A 20,266-nucleotide genomic window follows, 5' to 3' on the forward strand; every position below is an offset into this window, starting at 1 on the left:
TGCAGCATGGGACAGGGTATCTGGAGGATCCAGGTGGCACTGGGTTTGTGGTAGGGCTTCCTTCTCCACCCAGGGTGAGACACTGGGAGTGTGTTAAGTTTCCTAAAACACTGTTGAGTGGTTACATTTAATTTTTTCTTTTGCTTTAGTCTTGGTGGGGCAGGGAGTGGTAAGGGGGCTTACCTTTGTGCGTGTATATCAGTGGGGCAGGATGGGAGCTGGGGGTTGGTAAGGACAGGCAGGGGCTCAGCCGTTCTTCCGTTCTTGGTTACACCCGTGCCCTGGGGTGTTCTCAGGCACCTCTACAGCCCTGGGTATGCTGGGGTGGTGCCGGAGTGTCTCTTCTCCCGCACTCAGCCGGGACTCCCCATGCCTCCTTGCTGAGCCCTTACTCACACTCTTTACTACGTGCCTCTGCCAGACATTTCTGAGAGCCTTTCCCTGTACACACTTGTAGGCACTGGGGCCCAGAGACAAGAACAGCACAGTTCTTGCCCCAGGAGCTCAGGGAGGAGATACACCAGTGCCAGCTATGGCTGCAGCCGGTGCAGGGCACGGTAAGAGCAAAAGTGGCCAGTTCCATGTGAAATTGCACTGGATCACACCCAGTGGCTGGCTCGCAGGGGAACTCTGTGCTTCTGTGATCTAATAAATACGGATTTGGTCCCCACTCCTGGCACCTGGCACACAGCTCCTAAACCCTTGGAATCTCAGGAATGAGCAGAGTGTCTTTTGTATGGTAATGAGACGGCTGGTGGCTGAGAGTCCCTAGATAGCTTCAGGATGTGGGCTGGTCACCAGAAACACCAATCATTTTGAGGGTTGGAACGTTAAGCCCCACCTCCTAACCTCTGTTACGGGAGAGGGGCTGAAGTTTGAGCTGACTCGCAGTGGCCAATGATGTAATCAATCATGCCTACATAATGAGGCCTCCACAAACACCCAAAGGACTGGCAGGACAGCTTCGGGACAGCTGGGCTTGTGAAGGTTTCTGGGGGGTGGTGCCCCATCTCCCATAACTTGCCCCATGCCTCTCCTCACATGGCTGTTCATGTCTTTTATAACATTCTTCATAAGAAATGGGTAAATGCAAGTAAAGTGTTTCCTTGCGTTCTGTGAGCCGTCCTATAAAATTAAACCCAAGGAAGGAACAGTGGGAACCCTGATTTATAGCTGGTTGGTCCGAAGTGCAGGTCACAACCTGGGACTTGCGATTGGCATCTGAAGTGGGCGCAGTCTTGTGGAACTGAGCCCTCAACCTGTGGGGCCCGATCCTATCTGCAGGTAGACAGCGTCAGAACTGAGTGGAATCACAGGGCAGCCAGCGGGGGTCTGCCGGAGAATTGCTTGGCGGGTGGGAAATATCTGCACACGCTCTGGTGGCTCGAGGTGAAGTGCTCTGTGCTGTGTTGAGTGTGTGAAAGTAGGAAAAACATTTTGGTTTTTTCCTATCTCAGTTTCCAAAAATGCTAATTAACATATTAAGCTTTAAAAGCCTGAGATTTTTCTCACAGCTGAGGGCCTGACCACTTGAACCACAGGCCAAGCCCCTGAAATTCTTTAGGGCTGCCTGTCTTTAACTTAGAGTCTAGAAACTGCTTGAGGGGAGGGAGTTTTTACCCCCCAGGAATCCCAGCAGGGGCCTGAAGATTGGGACCCGCCCTCCCCTTCCCCTCGCCTGTGTGAAGTGTTTTGGTCTGCGATCACTCACAGGGGTTTCCTGAAGGGTGTGTACACCAGGGACTGGGCTTGTGGATCCCCACAGGGGCACAACTCCATCACAGGGATGAGGGGAAAATAAACAACCTAGGATGTTCCCTGCGCTTCCCTCATCACTACAGCACACATAAAACAAAACCGAGACCTTCTCTGCTCCATTCTCCCTGCAGCGACCAGTAACTAAAGCCCCTGCAGACACACTCAGGACCTGGGGCCTCCCAAATCACACACACAGAGAAGGTCCTGATTTGCACCAGGGTGTGCCTGGTCCACACAGAAGCACCGCCTCCATGGAGACGGCCGAGGAGGCCGAGGGCCTCGGGCTGGCCACCCTGGCGTGGGCTCCTGAGCCTCCAAAGTGGATTTGGTGCGGGGTCTGAAGCCAGCGTTGCCCTGATTGCTGTGCTCCTCACTGTCACACCCTTTCACTTGCGCTAGGTTACCGGGATCCTAAGGCAATCTGCGTTCCCAGTATGTCTCTCAGAGGCTCAAGGAAGGGAAGGGGCCAGAGCTGGTAGCGACAGCCTGAGCGCAGCCCCCTATTTCAATGTCCTCCCACTTCTCTCTTATGAGTCCTTCCAGGCCCAGACCCCTTTTGCCCTCTGTGAGGCCCAACGTCTCATCTCATCCTCTCCCCCAAAATCTAAACCCCATTTCCTGAATCATCCTAATAGTGACCTAGGAGAAAAATAAGCGTATCCCATGGAGTCCATCACCTGCCCTTCTTTGCCCACACCTGAGAACAGAGCAGGCTGGGAGAGGAAGGAGACCCCCAGATCCCTAGCCCAAGGGGTGGCCTGTGGGGGCAGGGACAGGGCGGCTTGTGGCAGTGCTGCACGATGGCGAGAGCGCAGCCCTTGGGGCCGGCAGCCCTGAGTGCAAAACCTGGCTCCAATACTTGGCAGCTAGAGGACCCGGGCAAGTCCCTTAACTCCCCCCCCCCCACCCCACAGAGGTCTCTCTGTCAGTGAAACAGGAACAATAAATACTGTCAGGCCTCTGAGCCCAAGCTAAGCCATCGATCGTATCCCCTGTGACCTGCACCTTTCTGTCCAGATGGCCTGAAGCAAGTGAAGAATCACAGAAGAAGTGAAAATGGCCGGTTCCTGTCTTACCTGATGACATTACCTTGTGAAATTCCTTCTTCTGGCTCAAAATCTCCTCCACTGAGCACCTTGTGACCCCCACCCCTGCCCGTAAGAGACAAACCCCCTTCGATTGTAATTTTCCTCTACCCACCCAAATCCTATAAAACGGCCCCACCCCTATCTCCCTTCACTGACTCTCTTTTCGGACTCAGCCCTTCTGCACCCAGGTGAAATAAACAGCCTTGTTGCTCACACAAAGCCTGTTTGGTGGTCTTTTCACATGGACGTGCGTGAAAAATACAATTTGTTATTAGGATAAAATGGGAAAGAAGGAACAGCACTTAGCATAGCTCTTGCCACATAATAAGAGCTCAAAAATGGCAGCTGCTGGCATGGGCTTTTGACTGCCACTAGGAGGCTCCAGTCCTCTGCAACTGAGCCTTCTCTTGGCCCTCATTAGATGGGGGACAACCCTGGGGTTGGGGGCCGGGGGTCTCCTCCACATCTGACCCTTAGCCTTTAAGGTCCTGGGTCGTTGCCTCCCAGGCTGACTCCTGGTGACTGCCCCACACAAGCCAGGCTAGCCCCAGCCTGTCCCCAGCCCGCCCCCAGCCTGCCCCCAGCCTGCCTGCTGTGTTGAGCTCTGCTGTCACCATCATGTCATGAGCTACTCGTCCCATTGCCTGCAGAGCAGTAACCATTACGGACACCATCAGATGCATGCTAGGTTAACTTGGTTGTAATGGTTATTTGATTGCAACACTTGACTGAATGTGAAGCAGCACCTTAAACCCTCAGAAGATCCAAGGGGCTCATGACTTCATGAGTGAGGTCCCGCGCTTTCCTCCTGCCAGAGCACGTCCTGACTAATGTCCTGGGGCCCCCTTTGGGGTGGCCATCAAATGGTCTGCCACAGCCTCAGCATTCTCTCCCCAAAGTCCTAAGCCCCTTAGAACAGACAGTAAGCCCCAGGACCATGGCTTCGAGTGGCACTCCCGGGGCATAGAGCCGAGGGAAGCATGCCTTACTCCAGAGGTCTCTTGGGAAGTTCATTGATACAGAAGTAACATCAATCACTCCATCCTGCTCCGGGGAGAGAGGGAGCCCTGCAGGGTCTTGGGGACCACCTTTAATGTCTGCCCAGGAGACTCGGGGATAGAGCCAGACAGGGAACCCTATCTGAGGGGCTTCAAGACATGGCCCTATAGCCTGGGCGTCTACTCAGCAGGGACCTCACTGCAAAGCGCCAAGCGAGGCCAGCAGGGTACTTGGAATGACTCCCAAACAATGCGTGTTTCCCCACAACACTCTTTGCCCTGATCGCCAGGCACTCTAAGGGGACATTTTGTTAACAGTCTTTGAACAGGGTCCTAAAACTCATTAAGAGACCTTCTCTCTCTCTCCACACATACAGGCACACACCATACAGTACACAGGTATGCACACCCTGCCTGAACTCTGAAATGCAGCCCATGGATGCTGGGGGCCTGGCAGGTTAAACAATGGCCCAGAAACCCCAGTCCTGAGGATTCTACACAAATACCATCTCCTCACAGCACTAAGGGAAAGTCCCTCCTTCCCCCATGGTTGAGGTCTCCTTGAAAATGAGGGGGCCTTATTCCTTAGTATCCAACGGGCTGTCAGGAGCTTTGGCTTCTTTCAGCAGTGACCACTGAGCAGAATCCCCAGTGGCTGCATCTCCCCACTGGGCCCTTCCCTCATCGAGGGAGGAAGTGTGCAAGGGGGTGGGGGCAGCTGCAGGCAGAGGCGGCACCACCTCTGCAGCAGAGGGCATCTGCCCCAGCCCTCTCCTCCAGGGCTCCGCACAGAAAGAGGGAAAAAGACAGAAGGCAACTTGAACAGCGGGCAGACAGGGGAGCAGAGCCGGCTGAGGTCCACGGGCCTTTCTGTAGTCACACTCCTCAACACTGTGGCAGGGCCAGCTGGGGACCACAGGAGGGTCTGGAAACAGCGGCCAGGGAGGTAGGGGAAGAGATTCCTGGCAGAAGGGGAGGCAACTGTGATTCCAAATCATAAATAGCAAAGGACGAAGGAGCCAGACATCCCCCTCTCCATCAGGCCCTTAGGCAAGCAGAAGCTCAATCACATGAACCCGGGCTGCCCTCGCTTGGTTAAGGCAGGTGCGGGGGTGGGGGACTACGGTGGACTCAGTGTTTGTGTCTCCCCAAGATTCCTAGATTGAAACCATATCCCCAGTGTGAGGGTGTCAGGAGGTGGAGCTTTGGGAGGTAAGTAGGTCATGGGGCATGGCCCTCATGAATGCGATTAGTGCCCTTCTAAGAGGCCCCAGAGGGCTGCCTTGCCCTTTCCTCCACCTGAGGGCACAGCAAGAAGGCACCATCTATGAATCAACCAAGAGCAGCCCTCACCAGACGCTGAATCTGCTTGTGCCTTGATCCTGGACCTCACAGCCCCCAGAACTGTGAGCAATAAATTTCTGTTAGTAAGCCACCCAGCCTCTATAGGCTTTTTCTTATAGCAGCCCAAATAGACTAAGACAGGTCTGTCCACGTTTTCTGGAGGTGGTTCTGAGTGGGATTTGTGCAGGAGCCGCCTTACACCGGAGCAGCAACCGTGTCGACCTCTGCCCTCCGCAGAAACCACAAGGCCTCGCAGAGGCTGACATCACCAGACAGCTGGGGAAACGAGAGCTCCAGGACCTCTCAGCCTTGTGAGGAGCCTCGCAAAGACTGAGGCTGGGTTCAACCTCTGTGCAGGTGCCAGCTGCAGTCAGGCCTGCAGATGGCCCCACTCCCACCTTGAGTGTACTTTTCTCACCCTGCCTGGCTCAGGACACTGACCATGAAGGACAGGCAGCCCCAATTCCCCCGCTACACCTTGGTGGGTCCAGCTTCCCCAAAATATTTGGTGGAGGGGCTGGAGCGAAGGCCGTGGGACAGCATGGTAAGGTTGGAGGTGAAATCTTGGACATGATCCCAGCACAACCTCTTGACTGGGAACGGAATTGGGGTAAGGCTTTGTACATTTTCCCCAATGATTTTCACAACCATGATCTCACTTCGGCCTCACAATGGTCCTGTGAAGTGAACCAGACAGATGCTATTTCCCCAACTTTAAAGATAAAGAGGCCTGGGCAAGGGAAATGGCTCCATGGACATGGAGCAGGTAGTTAGCAATGCGCTTTGTTCCCTGGTGGTTTTGCTCAAGTAGCGGGGAGGCACCAGCCTGGGGGATGTGGCGGTGGGGGTTACTGGCAATTTCTGCAGGGTCTCAGGGATGATGACGTCCACTGGTCTGCTGGTGCAGGAGTCTGCCTGCCCTCTCACTTTGGGAGGCCTCTTACTGTCCTGATGCTGAGTAAATAGAGGGACCATGGTGAGGAGGGAGGGAGAGAAAATATGGGCTCTGAGCTCTTACCTGTTCTGGCCGGAGTCCTGCAAGGAGGTGCCCGAGGCCCAGTCCACATCCCCCACTGGTGGCTCTAGGATCCAGAACAGAAGCAGAGATCAGGACAGAGCCAGAAACAGGGCTCTCAGCTGCCACTTAGTGAACACTGAGGAGAAGAGTTTCTCCAGAAGCAACTTACTCCCCAGATAAATCCAACACCTTGCCTGAAAATTGGAGGCCGAGCCTGTCACGATGACTGCTGTGGGCACAGCCATATGCTGAGAGGACCATATGCCTGGGCTCAGGCATGCGGTGATGAATGAGCTTGTGAGATTTTGGAATGAGAAGGCAGGAGGGGAAAGAGGCTGTCCTCTAGGGTCTGGACACTTGTACATCCCATTGGTGCTACCGTCTGAGCTCAGCCCAGCTGCTAGAACGCCCAGCCACCTTTTAGGAAGGGGTTCCTGTCTGCTTGCCCCACCAGAGGGCCCTCACTAAGGGGTGAGGGCATGTCACTAGAGGGAGAGGCAAAAAGCCACTCCGGAAAGGAATCCAAGCCGCAAAGAAGACATCATAGTGGCCTCTAATCCCAAGCACACAGGGTGGCCTCCCATTGGTCTGCAGGGTCATGGGGGGCTTCAGCAGACAGGCTGCCCGTGAGGCTGCAAAGAATCTATGTCACAGCCAAGAACAAGAGGCCATCCTGATGATTTTGGTGACAGGCAACTGTCAGGCTCTCCCTCCTTTCCTGCCCCACTCCCTCTGTGGGACCCCCTCGTCCCCTTTTCCTCCCTCTGGATTCCCTCCTGTTCCCCCCGCCACCTGGACCTACACAGTGAGCTTCACCTGGTGCAGCTGTGTCCCAGGATGGAGTCCAGGCGGGGGTTCCCACCTTGCGGGGGCTCTGCCCAGAAACGTTGAGCATCTCCTGCAGCAACAGGCGGTTTCTCTCCACCCGATCAGACAGGGACAAGACACTGCTCCCAGCGCCCAGAGCCTCCAGGTCTCCAGCTCTCCAGCGCTCACCCAGCAGGGCTGTCCTGGGGACAAAGTCCTCCTCGGAGGTCAGGGATGTGCTATCCAGATCTGCCTCTGTGACCATGCCATCTGGAAAAGGGTAGGACCTTCCTGTCCTTGGGCTGGGAATGTGGATGATTTTGTTACAATGACCAGGACCCCCAGGCCGTCCGGGAGTAACTCCATGGATGGGGCTCTGTTGCAAAGAGCTGGGCCCCAGCAGCGGACCTCTCTCATGGTCAGGAAGTGTCCATTCGGCTTCTGGAGGCCACGGGCTCCCCCTGTTGCAGTACTCACGTCCAGGGGCAGGCGGCCTGGGAAGCCTGGGGCCTCCATCCCTGGCGGGTTGCTCCTCATTGATGCTGCCGTCCAGCTGCCCATCAGGCAGGTTTTGGGTATGAGGAGCCACCACAGCACCTGGCAGGAAAGACCCCTCTGATGGAGTCCCGGCTCTCCCTGCCTTGCCTCGTCTGCATTGGGGTTTCTTGGGGGATGACCACTCTTGGGAAGCAGAGCAGGGACTCACTCTCTGTTTGGCCACTGTCATCTTCTCCTTCAAAGCCCTCACCTTGGATTCCAGCACAGAGGGGCCTTGGAGCTGTACTCCCCATACCCTGGGAGGCTGGGGGGCCATCGGGCTGGATGTTCTGTTTTCCTGAGGGCAAGGCCAGGGTCTTGGGGGGTGTCCGTTATCCAGTTGTGGCTCAGGACCACTCCACTCCACAGCTGAGGTCCCCTCCATGGGGCTGGCTGTTCCACTCCCTGTCTTGAGCCCTCTGGAGGAGAAAACAGACAGAGCTCCTAAGACCCAGCACAGGACTAACCCCCACAACCTCCCGGGGCCCCAAAGTGTCTTGGTATTGAGTCCTGTCCAGATGAAAGTAACCTGGAGACAGCAGGGGATGCTCTCTTGATCAGTGGTCTCCAACCTTTTTGGCACCAGAGGGACTGGTTTCATGAAAGACAGTTTTTCCATGGATCGGGGGCGGGGTGGGGTGGAATGGTTTTGGGATGAAACTGTTCCATTTCACATCATGAGGCATTAGATTCTCATAAGGAGCTTGCACCCTAGCTCCCTCACATGCGCAGTTCACAATAAAATTTGTGCTCCTATGAAAATCTAATGCCACTGCTGGTCTGACAGGAGGCAGAGCTCAGGTGGTAATGCTCACTTGCTCGCTGCCACTCACCAACTGCTGTGCGGCCTGGTTCCTAACAGGCCACAGACTGCTATGGGCTGTGGACCGCTATTGGTTTGTGGCCCCAGGGGTTGGGGAGCCCTGCTATAGATAACGTGAAAGCACTTTTAAAAAAATGCAAGTCATTGAAGAGTGCAAATAAGTTATTGTTGAATTTTTTCTTCCAAGTCTCAGTAGTGTTCTAGTTTTTCTATCCCCATTTTATAGACAGGCAAAATGAAGCTTCAGAGGACAACTAATCCTATGCCAAATGTGGACCAGAGTGAAAACCAGGGTGATTTCCCAATCCCTGGCCTCTTACTTTGCTGAAGGGTAGTTTCAGTGGAGGATGCCCGCATCTGCTAACAGGCAACATGCTCTTCCCTCTCCAAGGGGAGCCAATGAGGATGATAGACATCAGGAAGACACCAAGCAGGATCTGACCTCCAGTAAAAGGTGCTGCATCCAACCTCACCCCTGACCCCTGATGCACAAGCCACAGGACCACAGCATGGGGTTGAGCTCAAAGGGAGACCTTGACCAGTCAGGAACGCTGATCAGGCATCTGCTCTATGCCAGGCGGGACTGCAAGTGCTTTCAAACACACTCCCCCCAATAATCCTGTCCCTAACAGAATGGCATTATTGACCAGGAGTGGTGGCTCACACCTGTAATCCCAGCACTTTGGGAGGCTGAGGCGGGTGGATCACTTGAGGTCAGGAGTTTGAGACCAGCCTGGCCAACATGGTGAAACCCCTCCTCTATTAAAAATACAAAAAATTGGTTACGCGCGGTGGCTCAAACCTGTAATCCCAGCACTTCGGGAGGCCAAGGCAGGTGGATCCTGAGGTCAGGAGTGCTGCTCACCTGTAGTCCCAGCTACTCAGGAGGCTGAGGCAAGGTAATTGCTTGAACTCAGGAGGCAGAGGTTGCAGTGAGCCAAGATTGCACCACTGCACTCCAGCCTGGGCAACAAAGCAAGACTGTCTCAAAAATAAAAAAATAAATCAAAATAAAAAATACAAAAAATTAGCTGGGTGTGGTGGCAGGCGCCTGTAGTCCCAGCTACTTGGGAGGCAGAGGCAGGAGAATCACTTGAACCCAGAAGGCGGAGGTTACCGTGAGCCAAGATCCCGCCACTGCACTCCAGCCTGGGCAATAGAGCGAGACTCTGTCTCAAAAAAAAAAAAAAAAGAAAAGAAAGAATGGCTTTATTATATACTTCTACAGATGGAGAAACTGAGGCACAGATTACAATACACAGGTGCTAAGAGGAGGCCCAGTTTGGAATCCAAAGCTCATTCCAAGCCCAGGCCTTTTCCAAAACATGTAGTGATCACTTAACCCTACTCCCCTTATTCTGTAAATGATAATGTTCCATCCCCAGAGGCTAGGTGGCTTGCCAGCCCTGCACAGATCCTTAGCAGCATGGCTGATGTTTACCCCTTCACAAGGAATGAAGGTGAGCAGGGGTTTGACTCAGTGTGTTGCATGCATATCTACGTGCTACAGCGTTTTAATATTGATTCTACCTTCTGAGAAAAATACAACTTTAATATCATACATCTAGATGTGCCCCACTTGAAGTAAACTTTGTGCATAAAAATCCTTATGTGTATACACTACAAATTAGGAGTTATCCACTTCATAACACGGACCAAGTATTCACCATAAAATTCTCTTAAATGGCAAGTCTCTCTGTAGTCGTTTATTACAATTCAATTTATACACAAGCTTTCAGGAATGCACATATTTTATAAAGCAAAATACACATATAATGCGAAATGTCACACCAGTTTTAAGCCAGTAAAGTTTAAGGATTATCTTTAGGAGGACAGAAATAATTTGTTCTATGAGTTAATCTAGAATGCAGCAAGTTTCTCTTTGCATCTCCTTCTTCTCCTCTAAAGCCCAATCCAGAAAACAGGGGATTAGAATGTAATATGAGCAATTTCTGTTAAGTTAAAATAACTTTTTGTTTTTGGGGAGGCTGAAGCCAGAGGAGGCCGGGCTTGAGCCCGGAAGGTCGAGGTTGCAGTGAGCTATGATCGCACCACTGCACTCCAGCCTGGGCGACAGAGCGAGACCCTGGCTCCAAAAAATTAAAGTAAGAATTGTTGATGGGTAAACTCTGGAACAGCACGCCAGAGACCTTAAAGAATGAGATCCTCCCACTGGAGTCCCCTGGGCACGGGCTTTCGGGAAGATCGGTCAGCTCGGAGCTGCCTGGTTCTATGGCCCAAGCACTGTGATGTATTTCCCCTAACTCAGAGGGGCCAAACGAAGATGGACGTGAAGGGCGGGCCTCCCCACGACCCTTCCAGCTCCGAGCCCGTGGGAGGCCTGCTTCCCAGTGGCCGGGGCGACCTGGGCTCCCCGCTCCGCCGCCCCGCCGGTCCGCCACCCCCGCCCGGCCAGCCCGGCGCTGCCTCCTCTATACTCACTGGGGGCTGCCGCCCGCGGGTTTGGCCGCCGCCGCCTCTGTCCCCTCCATCCCTCGGAGAGGCCAGGCCCTCTCCAGCCCCTTCTCCCTCCCAGGCCAGCTGCTGGGTTCGGGGAGGGACTTCCAGCCCCGAATCCGGGGCCGGAGGGAGTGCGGCCCGCAGGCCTCGCCCCTCGGGGCGCGGCCGACCGGGGGTCCGGGATGGCGCCGAGGCCGGGCCAGCTCCCGGCTCTGCGGGCAGCCCCCGGGCCCCGGGTGGGTCTGGCCGGCGCAGCGCCCCACGGGCCGCACTCCCTCCCGGGGAGAGGACGGGAAGCGGGGTCGGGCAGGGAGGGCGCTGGCAGGGAAGGAAGTGGCATCAGCTGTCCGTTCACGGCTTTGCCGTGGAGGGGAAGAGCGGCCAAGCCCGCGCCTTCCCGGCCCGCGCTGGGCAGAGGGAGCGGAGCGCGGAGAGGTGGGGCCGCGGGAGGGGCTGGAGGAGCCGGGCCTCGGCCTCCCACCCCGCCCGGAGCCCCGCGGGGCCGCCTCTCCTGAGCCGCAGCCCAGGGAGCGAGTGTCCCCGGCCGTCAGAGGCGCGGGATGGAAGTCCAGGGCGGCCCCGAGCTTGGGGACGACGGGGCGGCCGCCAGCCTCGCAGGGCGGTGGCCCCTTCCCCGCGGGAAAGCGGGCGCAAGAGCGGAGGCGCGCGGGGCGCACCGAGGCCGGGGAGCGCGGGCAGGAGCTGGGGGCGCACCACGTTCTCGCCGGGCTCTGCGCGCCGCTGGTAACCCTACACCCAGGGCTCGCCTTTCGGGGTGGAAGCTGAGGAATGCCTTTTGTGTGGACAAGTTTTCCAGAGGAGCCGGCCGCCCTCTCTGTGGGGCCGTCCATCGCTCCGTAGAGCCGTTTCCTCCGAGGTCAAGGTCGTTGGTTCCCGCTCTCCAGAGGCGTGAGGGAAACCCGGAGGGAACGCGGTCCGCGCATCCCGTCTGCCGCGGTGCCGGAATTGCCCGCCGCCGCCTTGGGTGGGGACCGGTTGTCAGGGTCCTGGGGACTCTCGAGCAGATCACTTTCCCCAGCGCGGGGCGGGGGTCGCAACCAGGGGCATTCCCTGCAGCCGCGGCCCAAACCGACGGAGCTTGCTTTCTCCTTGCACCCAGAGGGGGTGACCGAGCCTCACCTATTTCCAAGCCTATTTTTTCACAAAGACGGGAAGCAATAAAAGTGGCCTCAGGAGATTCCGGAAATCTCTACAAAGAGAAAGTGCCCGTTCATCTTTCCTTCAGCCGACTGGCTTCACTGTGAAGCATGGGGTAGTTGTGCACCTCCAGATGACAGGACAGACACAGCAACAGTAAGGGCCGCGCAATATGTACCCGGGCAGGGGAGGAGGGGAAGGAAGTTTTCTAGAGGGGCTGCCTCTTGAGTCAGGAGGGGGTTACTCTGCACAAGGTGGGGGAAGGGGCGTCTGGCAGGGCAACAGGAGAGAGGAGCCTGGGGAGCTGTGAGTGGACTGCCGTCTTGGCAATCTAGGAGCTTGAGAGATTATCCAGTGCAAACCCTCTGTGTCACAGTACAGGCCCAAGGTTACGTCAGAGGCTTCGAACCAGAGCGACTCCATCTTGTGTGAGGGCGAGGAAAATGAGGCTGGGACTTGCTGGGCCACATTCCCAGTGAGTTAGCTATACCCAGCTTCTAGATATTTACGGTTAAGAGAACAAATTAATAACGTTTACTAAACAGACCCAGACTTAGGAGTGTCCTGATATCTTGAGAACAGACTCATTTCTAATTATGCTTTAAAGTTAATAATATCGATTATTGCAAAATATAGTAATTAAGAAAATCAATCCTTTATCACAAACCCTTGTAGCACAGCACATCTCCCCATGATCTTTTTTTATCCTGTGTAAGCGAGTATTGTACCCAGGGTGGATGCGTTCCTCCTCGTACTTTCCAGAACTCCCTCCTCTGTCTATGGAGTAGCTGTACTTTCACCACTTTACTTTCTTACTAAACTTGCTTTTGATTTGCACTGTGAACGCACCTTGCTTTTTTTTTTTTTTTTTTTTTTTTGAGACAGAGTCTTGCTCTGTTGCCCAGGCTGGAGGGCAGTGGGGCGATGGATTCTCCCACCTCAGCCTCCTGAGTAGCTGGGGCTATAGACATGCACCACCACGCCTGGCTACTTTTTGTATTTTTAGTAGAGATGGGGTTTCACCATGTTGGCCAGGATGGTCTCGAACTCCTGGCCTCAAGTGATCCACCTGCCTCGGCCTCCCAAAGTTCTGGGATTACAGGCATGAGCCACCACGCCCAGCCTTGCCCTGAATTCTTTCTTGCGAGAGATGCAAGAACCCTTTCTTGTGGTCTGGATTGGGACCCCTCTCCTGTAGCAGTTACACAGCTCTGGTGACAGGTGGTCTCCAGGGTCCTGGGTGGCCTCTTCCCTCCCCGAAACTCACCATGTTCCCAGAACAAGAAGTTCCTTTAACAAAGCATTGACTGCTTTTGCTTTTTAGTATTGATCGCTTCACAGAGTGGTGCCTGCACTATTTGCAGTGGGCATACTGGCACCAGGCATTGGCTAAGCAGTTTAAATTCATAATCTCGTTATTTCAGCCTTAAGAAGTAGGCAGTGGCTATTGTCTCCTTTCTTTTTTTTTTTTTTTTTTGAGACGGAGTCTCTTTCTTTCGCCCAGGCTGGAGTGCTGTGGCGCTATCTCGGCTCACTGCAAGCTCCGCCTCCCAGGTTCACACCATTCTCCTGCCTCAGCCTCCCAAGTGGCTGGGACTACAGGTGCCCACCACCGTGCCTGGCTAATTTTTTGTATTTTTAGTATCGACGGGGTTTCACCGTGTTAGCCAGGATGGCATCGATCTCCTGACCTCATGATCTGCCCGCCTGGGCCTCCCAAAGTGCTGGGATTACAAGCGTGAGCCACCACGCCTGGCCTATTGTCTCCTTTCTATAGACACTGAGTGTAAGTGAACGCCCCAGGATCCACAGCTGGGTAAGCTGCAGTCCAGTCTCCTAGAGTCCAGGCCCTCATGCCAGTACACTGCACAGTGCTGTCGCCAGCGTCTGCCTGTTCAACATGGAAAGATTTAGTTTAAAAAAAAATCAAAAGATTTGTGAAAAAAATCATGAAGTGCTGTGATACTGAAAATGTGCTGGCACAGTGGCTTGGCCCTTCCTGGCTTTCTTATTCCTGCCGTCTAAGTTAAAAGCCCCTCAAGACTCCTTCTTCTCCTGCATGCCCAGTGTTAAGCCTGACAGCAGCAACACTGTTACTGTTATTGGGGGCATCCTATGAGCTAAGGTACCCCACATAGGATCTTTTACATCTTTACAACAACCATGCAAAATAGGTATAGTGTATCTCCACTTTAGTGATAAAGAAATCGAGCTGCAGAGAGGTTAAGTAGCTTGCCCAAGGCCACACAGCTAGTATAGCTAGAATCTGAACCCAGCTCTGTCTGGTTCCAAGATTTTCTGCCTTGCTTCCTCTTTTATAGAGGCACCTCTGAATTCAGACTCCACGGCTTCTGCTCCCACCCTCCCCCAGAAGTTAATGATCTATAAGGCAAGTTTCTGAAAGTTCCAGCAAAGGTTTAATGTTTAAAGAAAACCTGCCTCCCCCCAATCTTTTGAGATGCAAATAATCACTTTCAGTTTATTTGGGTTAAAGTTTTTTTGTTTTTTTTTTTTGTGCGAGGGGAGTAGGGTGTTACATCTATACCGAGGCCTTAAAAGCCACCTGTCCTAAAGATACCCGTGAGCATGAGCAAACCCTTAGAATGCTGTTGAATTGTGACATCTACATGTCGAGGGCATTCTTGTTCATCTGGATTCTGTTTGGTTTAGCAGATATATGTTGAGCTCCTATGATATGTCAGAGACTGCAGAGACAAAATTTAGCACCACAGACCCTACTTTTGAGGAATTTCTGGTCGAGTTGGGGAGGGGCAGGCACACAAACTTTCTATATACGTGCTCCCAACCAGGTCAGCATAAGGTGGTGTAGGTTGCTCAGAGAAAAGGCTAGATTGAGGGGTGTGTGTTGGGTGAGAAGGGGTACCACGGAGAACTGGGTCTTGGAGAATGAGCAGGAATTAGCCAGAGGGGGAGGGGTGAGAGAAGACGTTTCAGGTAAAGAGATGAGCACAGATGTAGGCTCGGAGGTGTGAAACTGCCTGGTTTCAGTGTTTCTAAGTGTAAAATTTAACCCAGGAAAGACAGGGGAAGGATGAGGTTGCAGAGCAGGGGAGGTTGGGTCTGGGTGAGGAGCTTGGACCCCACCCTGTGACTGGCAGCCCCTCGGGTGTGGTCTTGACCAACACCTTAGCCCTTGAGCTGGGCACATAACAATCTTATTTATTTCCTTATGCATCAGACACTTTCATTATCATCTTCTGGAGGGAGTTCTAGGAGGAAAATAAATACAGTGTAAATAGTGATCACAAAGCCCCTTCCTCTGCTGAACAACTAGGGAAATGGACCATCCCAAGAAGCCCCTTTGACTTACTCTGAGTGAAAATACAAGCCTCATCCTTCCTCCCAACTTTCCAATGTGCTCTGAACGTTGGAAATACGGCGCCATGTGAGCTGTGGAAACCAGGTTTCACTCAGGATGAAGGGAAAAGTGAGGGAGATGGTCCTTCCAGCTCACACCATTAGGGCAAAGTGGGGCAGGAATGGGGTGGGGGCACACTTCTACCATCCCTCGACTGTCCAGCCTAAAGGAGCTTGTCCAAATGGAAACCTGCATTTCCTGGTGGCTCCTGTCTTGCTCATGGGAACATGGCCCAAGGAGGCAACTGATCTGAGCAGCAACTGCTGAGGATCCCATTGCCAGCCCCAGGCCTGCCCTCATCACTTCCTCCAGCAGAGGAGTGAGGGCGCATGCAAGGTCTACCATGTAGCTGCTTCCCCCCTCCCAAAACCCTCCCGCGGCTCCCCTGTACTCCCCACCGCGCTGCTGGGAAGGCTGATTCTGAGGCCTCACCTATGCAGATTTGGATTCCTTAGGTTGGAGCAAGGCCCAGGAACCTGTTTCCTTCCAAGATTCCCAGGTGATGTTGAGGCCCGGTCACTCTGGGGAAGCACAGGGCCTCGAGTTAAAACTCAAAAGCCTTTGCATGGCACATGGGTCACTCCAGCCTCATCTCTCATCCCAGCCCCGAGAGCCTGCCCTGCTCTTCAACATATTGAGTTGCTTCTAGTTCCCTGACTGGTGGCACTGAGTCCTGTCTCCTTGCCTTTGCCCAGGCATTCCTTCAGCCTGAAATACCTGCTTCACTCCACACGCACACATCCTGCTGTGGACTGAACTGTGGCCCCCCTCCAAATTCTTATGTTGATGCCCTAATCCCTCCGTGGGATAGTATTAGGAGGCGGGGCCTTTGGGAGGTGATTAGGGTTGGAGGAGGTCATGACGGTGAGGCCCCCATGATGGGATTAGCATCCTGACAAAGAGACCCCAGAGAGCTCTCTCCCTGCGCACCCTCCCCACCATGTGAGGATATAATGAGAAGGCAGCTGTCTGCAGGCCAGGAGGGGAGCCCTCACCAGCACTCCACCGAGCTGGCATGTGACCTCAGACATTTGCCTCCAGAACCGTGGAAATAATTTCCTGTGTTTTAAGCCACCCAGTCTATGGCGTTTTGTTATGGCAGCCCGAGCAGACTGACATCCCCATCCCAACTTGGCTGTCTCCTCCTAGACCTTCCACACTCAGCTCACATGTCACCTCCTCAGGGAAGCCTTCCCCCACTCCCTCCACAGCCCTCACCTGTCAGAGCACCTGCTTCTATCAGAGCACTTGTCCACAGTTGTGCACATCTAAGCCCGTGTGTCTCCCACTTCACAGAGACTTCTTTCGAGCAGCACCATGTCTGATCCTTCCTGTGACCCTGGCCCCTAAGAGGTGCCCACCACACAAAAGGTGTGGACCAAATGCCAGGTGATTAAATAAAAGAAAAAATTCCTATCAGATAGCGATGCCTAAGAGAGAGAGGGGCCACAGCTTGCTAAGAGAATCAAGGTCCTCTCCAAAGGATTTGGTTCGTCCACTCAGTATGGCCAGTCCTGCCCCAGGCCCTGCGAGAAAGTCAGCCTTTGGCAGGGCCGGGAGCTGTGCCCAGGCTTCCTGACTGAGCCCTGCTTACGTCCAATGCCCAGGTCTCCTTGCCCGTGGCCCCCTTCCCTCTTTTCTCTTCCCCAAAATGCCATCCATCACTGACAGAAGCGTTGGCCTTACACTTCAATTCTGAGTGAGCCTGGAAATTTGGAAATAAAATGCCTATCAGAAGAAGAAATGGATGGGGGTGGGGGAGAAGAGAAGGTAATGAGAGAAAAGTGCAAAAACAGGCTGGGAGAGAACACTAGGAGAGATGCTGTCAGAGGACAGTTGGGCACCTCCAGACTGCAGCCGCCGGTCTTCCTGTCACGCCTCTCTGCATGCTGCAGCACACACGGGCACACACACTCTCACACATCAGCTCTGGGCGCTGCACCACCCTGAATCTACAGACGCCCAAAGGAGAACAGACGTGTGGCTCTTACCTGGTCGGGGTCAGCCCACGCCACTCCCCCAGGCTGGCAGGCAGGAAGCCCACTGGGATGGGACCAGGACCCTGGCCAGGGATTTTAACTGCAGACTTCACTATCTCTGCCCGCTCACCCTGCATCAACTCTTGACTCTGCCAGGCATCTGTTTTCATGCCCGACTCCAGTTGCAGCTTTTCATTTCATAATCCTAATCACAGGGAAATGACTGGGATTAGGGATTTAGTTTTTTTTTTTTCTGAGACAGTCTTGCTCTGTAGCCCAGAGCTGGAGTACAATGGCGTGATCTCGGCTCACTGCAACCTCCGCCTCCTGGGTCCAAGCAATTCTCCTGCCTCAGCTTCCTGAGTACCTAGGATGACAGGTGCGTACCACCACGCATGGCTAATTTTTGTATTTTTAGTAGAGACAGGGTTTCACCATGTTGGCCAGGCTGGTCTCGAACTCCTGAGCTCATGATCGGCCCACCTTGGCCTCCCAAAGTGCTGGAATTACAGGCGTGAGCCACTGCGTCCAGCCGGGAAATACTTTAATACTCTCCCTCCTAGTCTACCATGCTTGCTCTGCAGGGGGCCATCATCAGTATGAGGGAGGTCACCCGGCTTTAACCTGTCTGTCAACAGTCACTGTCAGCTTGGCCAAGTCAATTTTCTCAGCTACAAATGAAAAGAGACTCAGGGAGAAAGATCTTGGAGGATGACTAAGACCTGAAGTCATATTTGTGACCATTTTCAATCTTGAGAAAAACAGAAAATGTCTATATCATATTAATGATTGGCTTGAGAGACTGTGAAAACATATATTAGCATGATTCTCACCTCAATAGTTCAATAAAAAATTATGATCATTTCAATGGAAGCTAAAAAAAGTATTTGACAAAATTCAACACTGTACCTAGAACTAGAAGCTTTCCTTAATATAATAAAAATATTATATCTCAAAGCCAACATTTAACAGCCAACATAGTTACAGCCTAGTGAAACTTCAGCACAGTCCCACCAAAGTTAGGAACAAAACTGGAATGCTTCGCATCACCATATTAATTTAACAATGGGATTCTGAAATGTATAATTATTAAAAGGGAGTTGCCAAAATCATTATACTTTGTGGATGATATTATTGTTTACGATGAAAAACCCAAGTAAATTGTACTCAAATTGGACACAAGATAAATGTTCAAATCTAGTTTACCAGGCCAGGTGTGGTGGCTCATACTTGTAATCCTGGCACTTTGGGAGGCCGAGGTGGGAGGATCACTTGAGGCCAGTAGTTTAAGACTAGCCTGGTCAATATAGTGAGACCCTGTTTCTACAAAAAAATAAAAAATGAAAAAAGTTCTAGTTTTCCTAAATACCAGCATTAATCAAATAGAAGACAGAACTGAAAGAACAAAAAACCTCAGCCAGAAAAATAATAGCCCATTTAGAAAAAACCTTCACACTAAAGACATTTACAAGCATGTTAATAGCAACATTGTTTATAATACAAAATAATGGAAAACAAATCAAATAGCCATTGATGGTAGAAAGGATAATTGTGGCATATTTGTAAAATGGAATATTACATAGCAATGAAAATATAGCTACAGGCCAGGCGTGGTGGCTCACACCTATAATCCCAGCACTTTGGAAGGCCGAGGTGGGTGGATCATGAGGTCAGGAGTTCGAGACCAGCCTGGCCAACATGGTGAAACCCCGTCTCTACTAAAAATACAAAAATTAGCTGGGCATGGTGGTGGGTGCCTGTAATCCCAGCTACTCGGGAGGCTGAGGCAGAATTGCTTGAGCCTGGAAGGCAGAGGTTGCCGTGAGCCGAGATCGCGCCACTGCCTGTCAGCCTGGGTGAAAGAGCAAGACTCTATCTCAAAAAAAAAAAAAATTAAATAAATAAAATAAAATATAGCTACAGGGAAAATATCAGTGATTATCACTAACATGTTGAACAAGCAAAGCGAGTCAAAAAGAAACACAAAATTAAAAGATGCATTATTTTGGGACACATACATTTGGAGTGAAACTGTAATAAAAAGCAACAGAATTATTAACACAGACAGTAGTGCCCTACTGAAGGCAGGAAGATAAAAGGGGGATAGAAATTGGGTAGAAGGACATGAAGGGGTCCAAAGGCAAAGGCAATGCCTTCCTATGTTGGGTGATGACTGTGTGGGTGTTCATGTTATTCTTCTTAACATTGTGAGAGATATATATTGATAAATATATGTACAGGATAAATATCTTATATGTATACATAACATATCATAATTTTTTAGACTGTGGAAATCACATGAAAAATCTTTACCATGTATGTTAGTCCATTCTCACACTGCTAATAAAGACATACCTGAGACTGGGTCATTTATAAAGAAAAGAGGCTTAATTGACTCACGGTTTCACATGGCTGGGGAGGCCTCAGGAAACTTATAATCATGGCAGAAGGGGAAGCAAACACATCCTTCTTCACATGGCAGCAGGAGAGAGAATGAGAACCCCTTATAAAACCATCAGATCACGTGAGAACTCATTCACTATCATGAGAACAGCATGGGGGAAACCACCCGCATGATTCAATTATCTCCATTTGTCCCATCTTTGACACATGGGGATTATTACAATTCAAGGTGAGACTTGGGTGGGGACACAGCCAAACCATATCACCATGTATATGAAAGAAAATCTGGGTAAATGGAGAAATATTTATTCAGTGCTCCTGGATACTTATTAGATATTACAAAGGTGAAATTTTCCCCCAAATTAATTAAAAAATTTAGTGTAATTTCAGTCAAGATCCCATAAATAGGCCAGGCCATGGTGGCTTATGCTTGTAATCCCAGCACTTTGGGAGGCCAAAGCAAGCAGATCACCTGAGGTCAGGAGTTTGACATCAGTCTGACCAACATGGCAAA

The 20,266-nt window shown here is 52.2% G+C and overlaps 1 protein-coding gene across 1 annotated transcript in view; it reads right to left on the reverse strand.

Moving 5' to 3' along the window:
- The window catches only part of KIAA1614 (KIAA1614 ortholog), a 44,917-nt gene extending 27,417 nt beyond the window's left edge, over positions 1–17,500 (reverse strand). The window contains exons 1-6 of the mRNA XM_019027407.4: positions 17,362–17,500; positions 15,803–15,891; positions 15,323–15,402; positions 10,816–15,221; positions 7,023–7,969; positions 6,207–6,270 (exon numbers count right to left, since the gene is read on the reverse strand). Coding sequence (XP_018882952.4) covers positions 6,207–6,270; positions 7,023–7,969; positions 10,816–11,684 — 1,880 coding nt within the window. The 5' untranslated portion in view covers positions 11,685–15,221; positions 15,323–15,402; positions 15,803–15,891; positions 17,362–17,500. The remainder of the gene's footprint in view (positions 1–6,206; positions 6,271–7,022; positions 7,970–10,815; positions 15,222–15,322; positions 15,403–15,802; positions 15,892–17,361) is intronic.
- Between the last annotated feature and the right edge of the window lie 2,766 nt (positions 17,501–20,266).

This window comes from Gorilla gorilla, chromosome 1, assembly GCF_029281585.2.
Source record: "Gorilla gorilla gorilla isolate KB3781 chromosome 1, NHGRI_mGorGor1-v2.1_pri, whole genome shotgun sequence".
Classification (NCBI taxonomy): domain Eukaryota; kingdom Metazoa; phylum Chordata; class Mammalia; order Primates; family Hominidae; genus Gorilla; species Gorilla gorilla.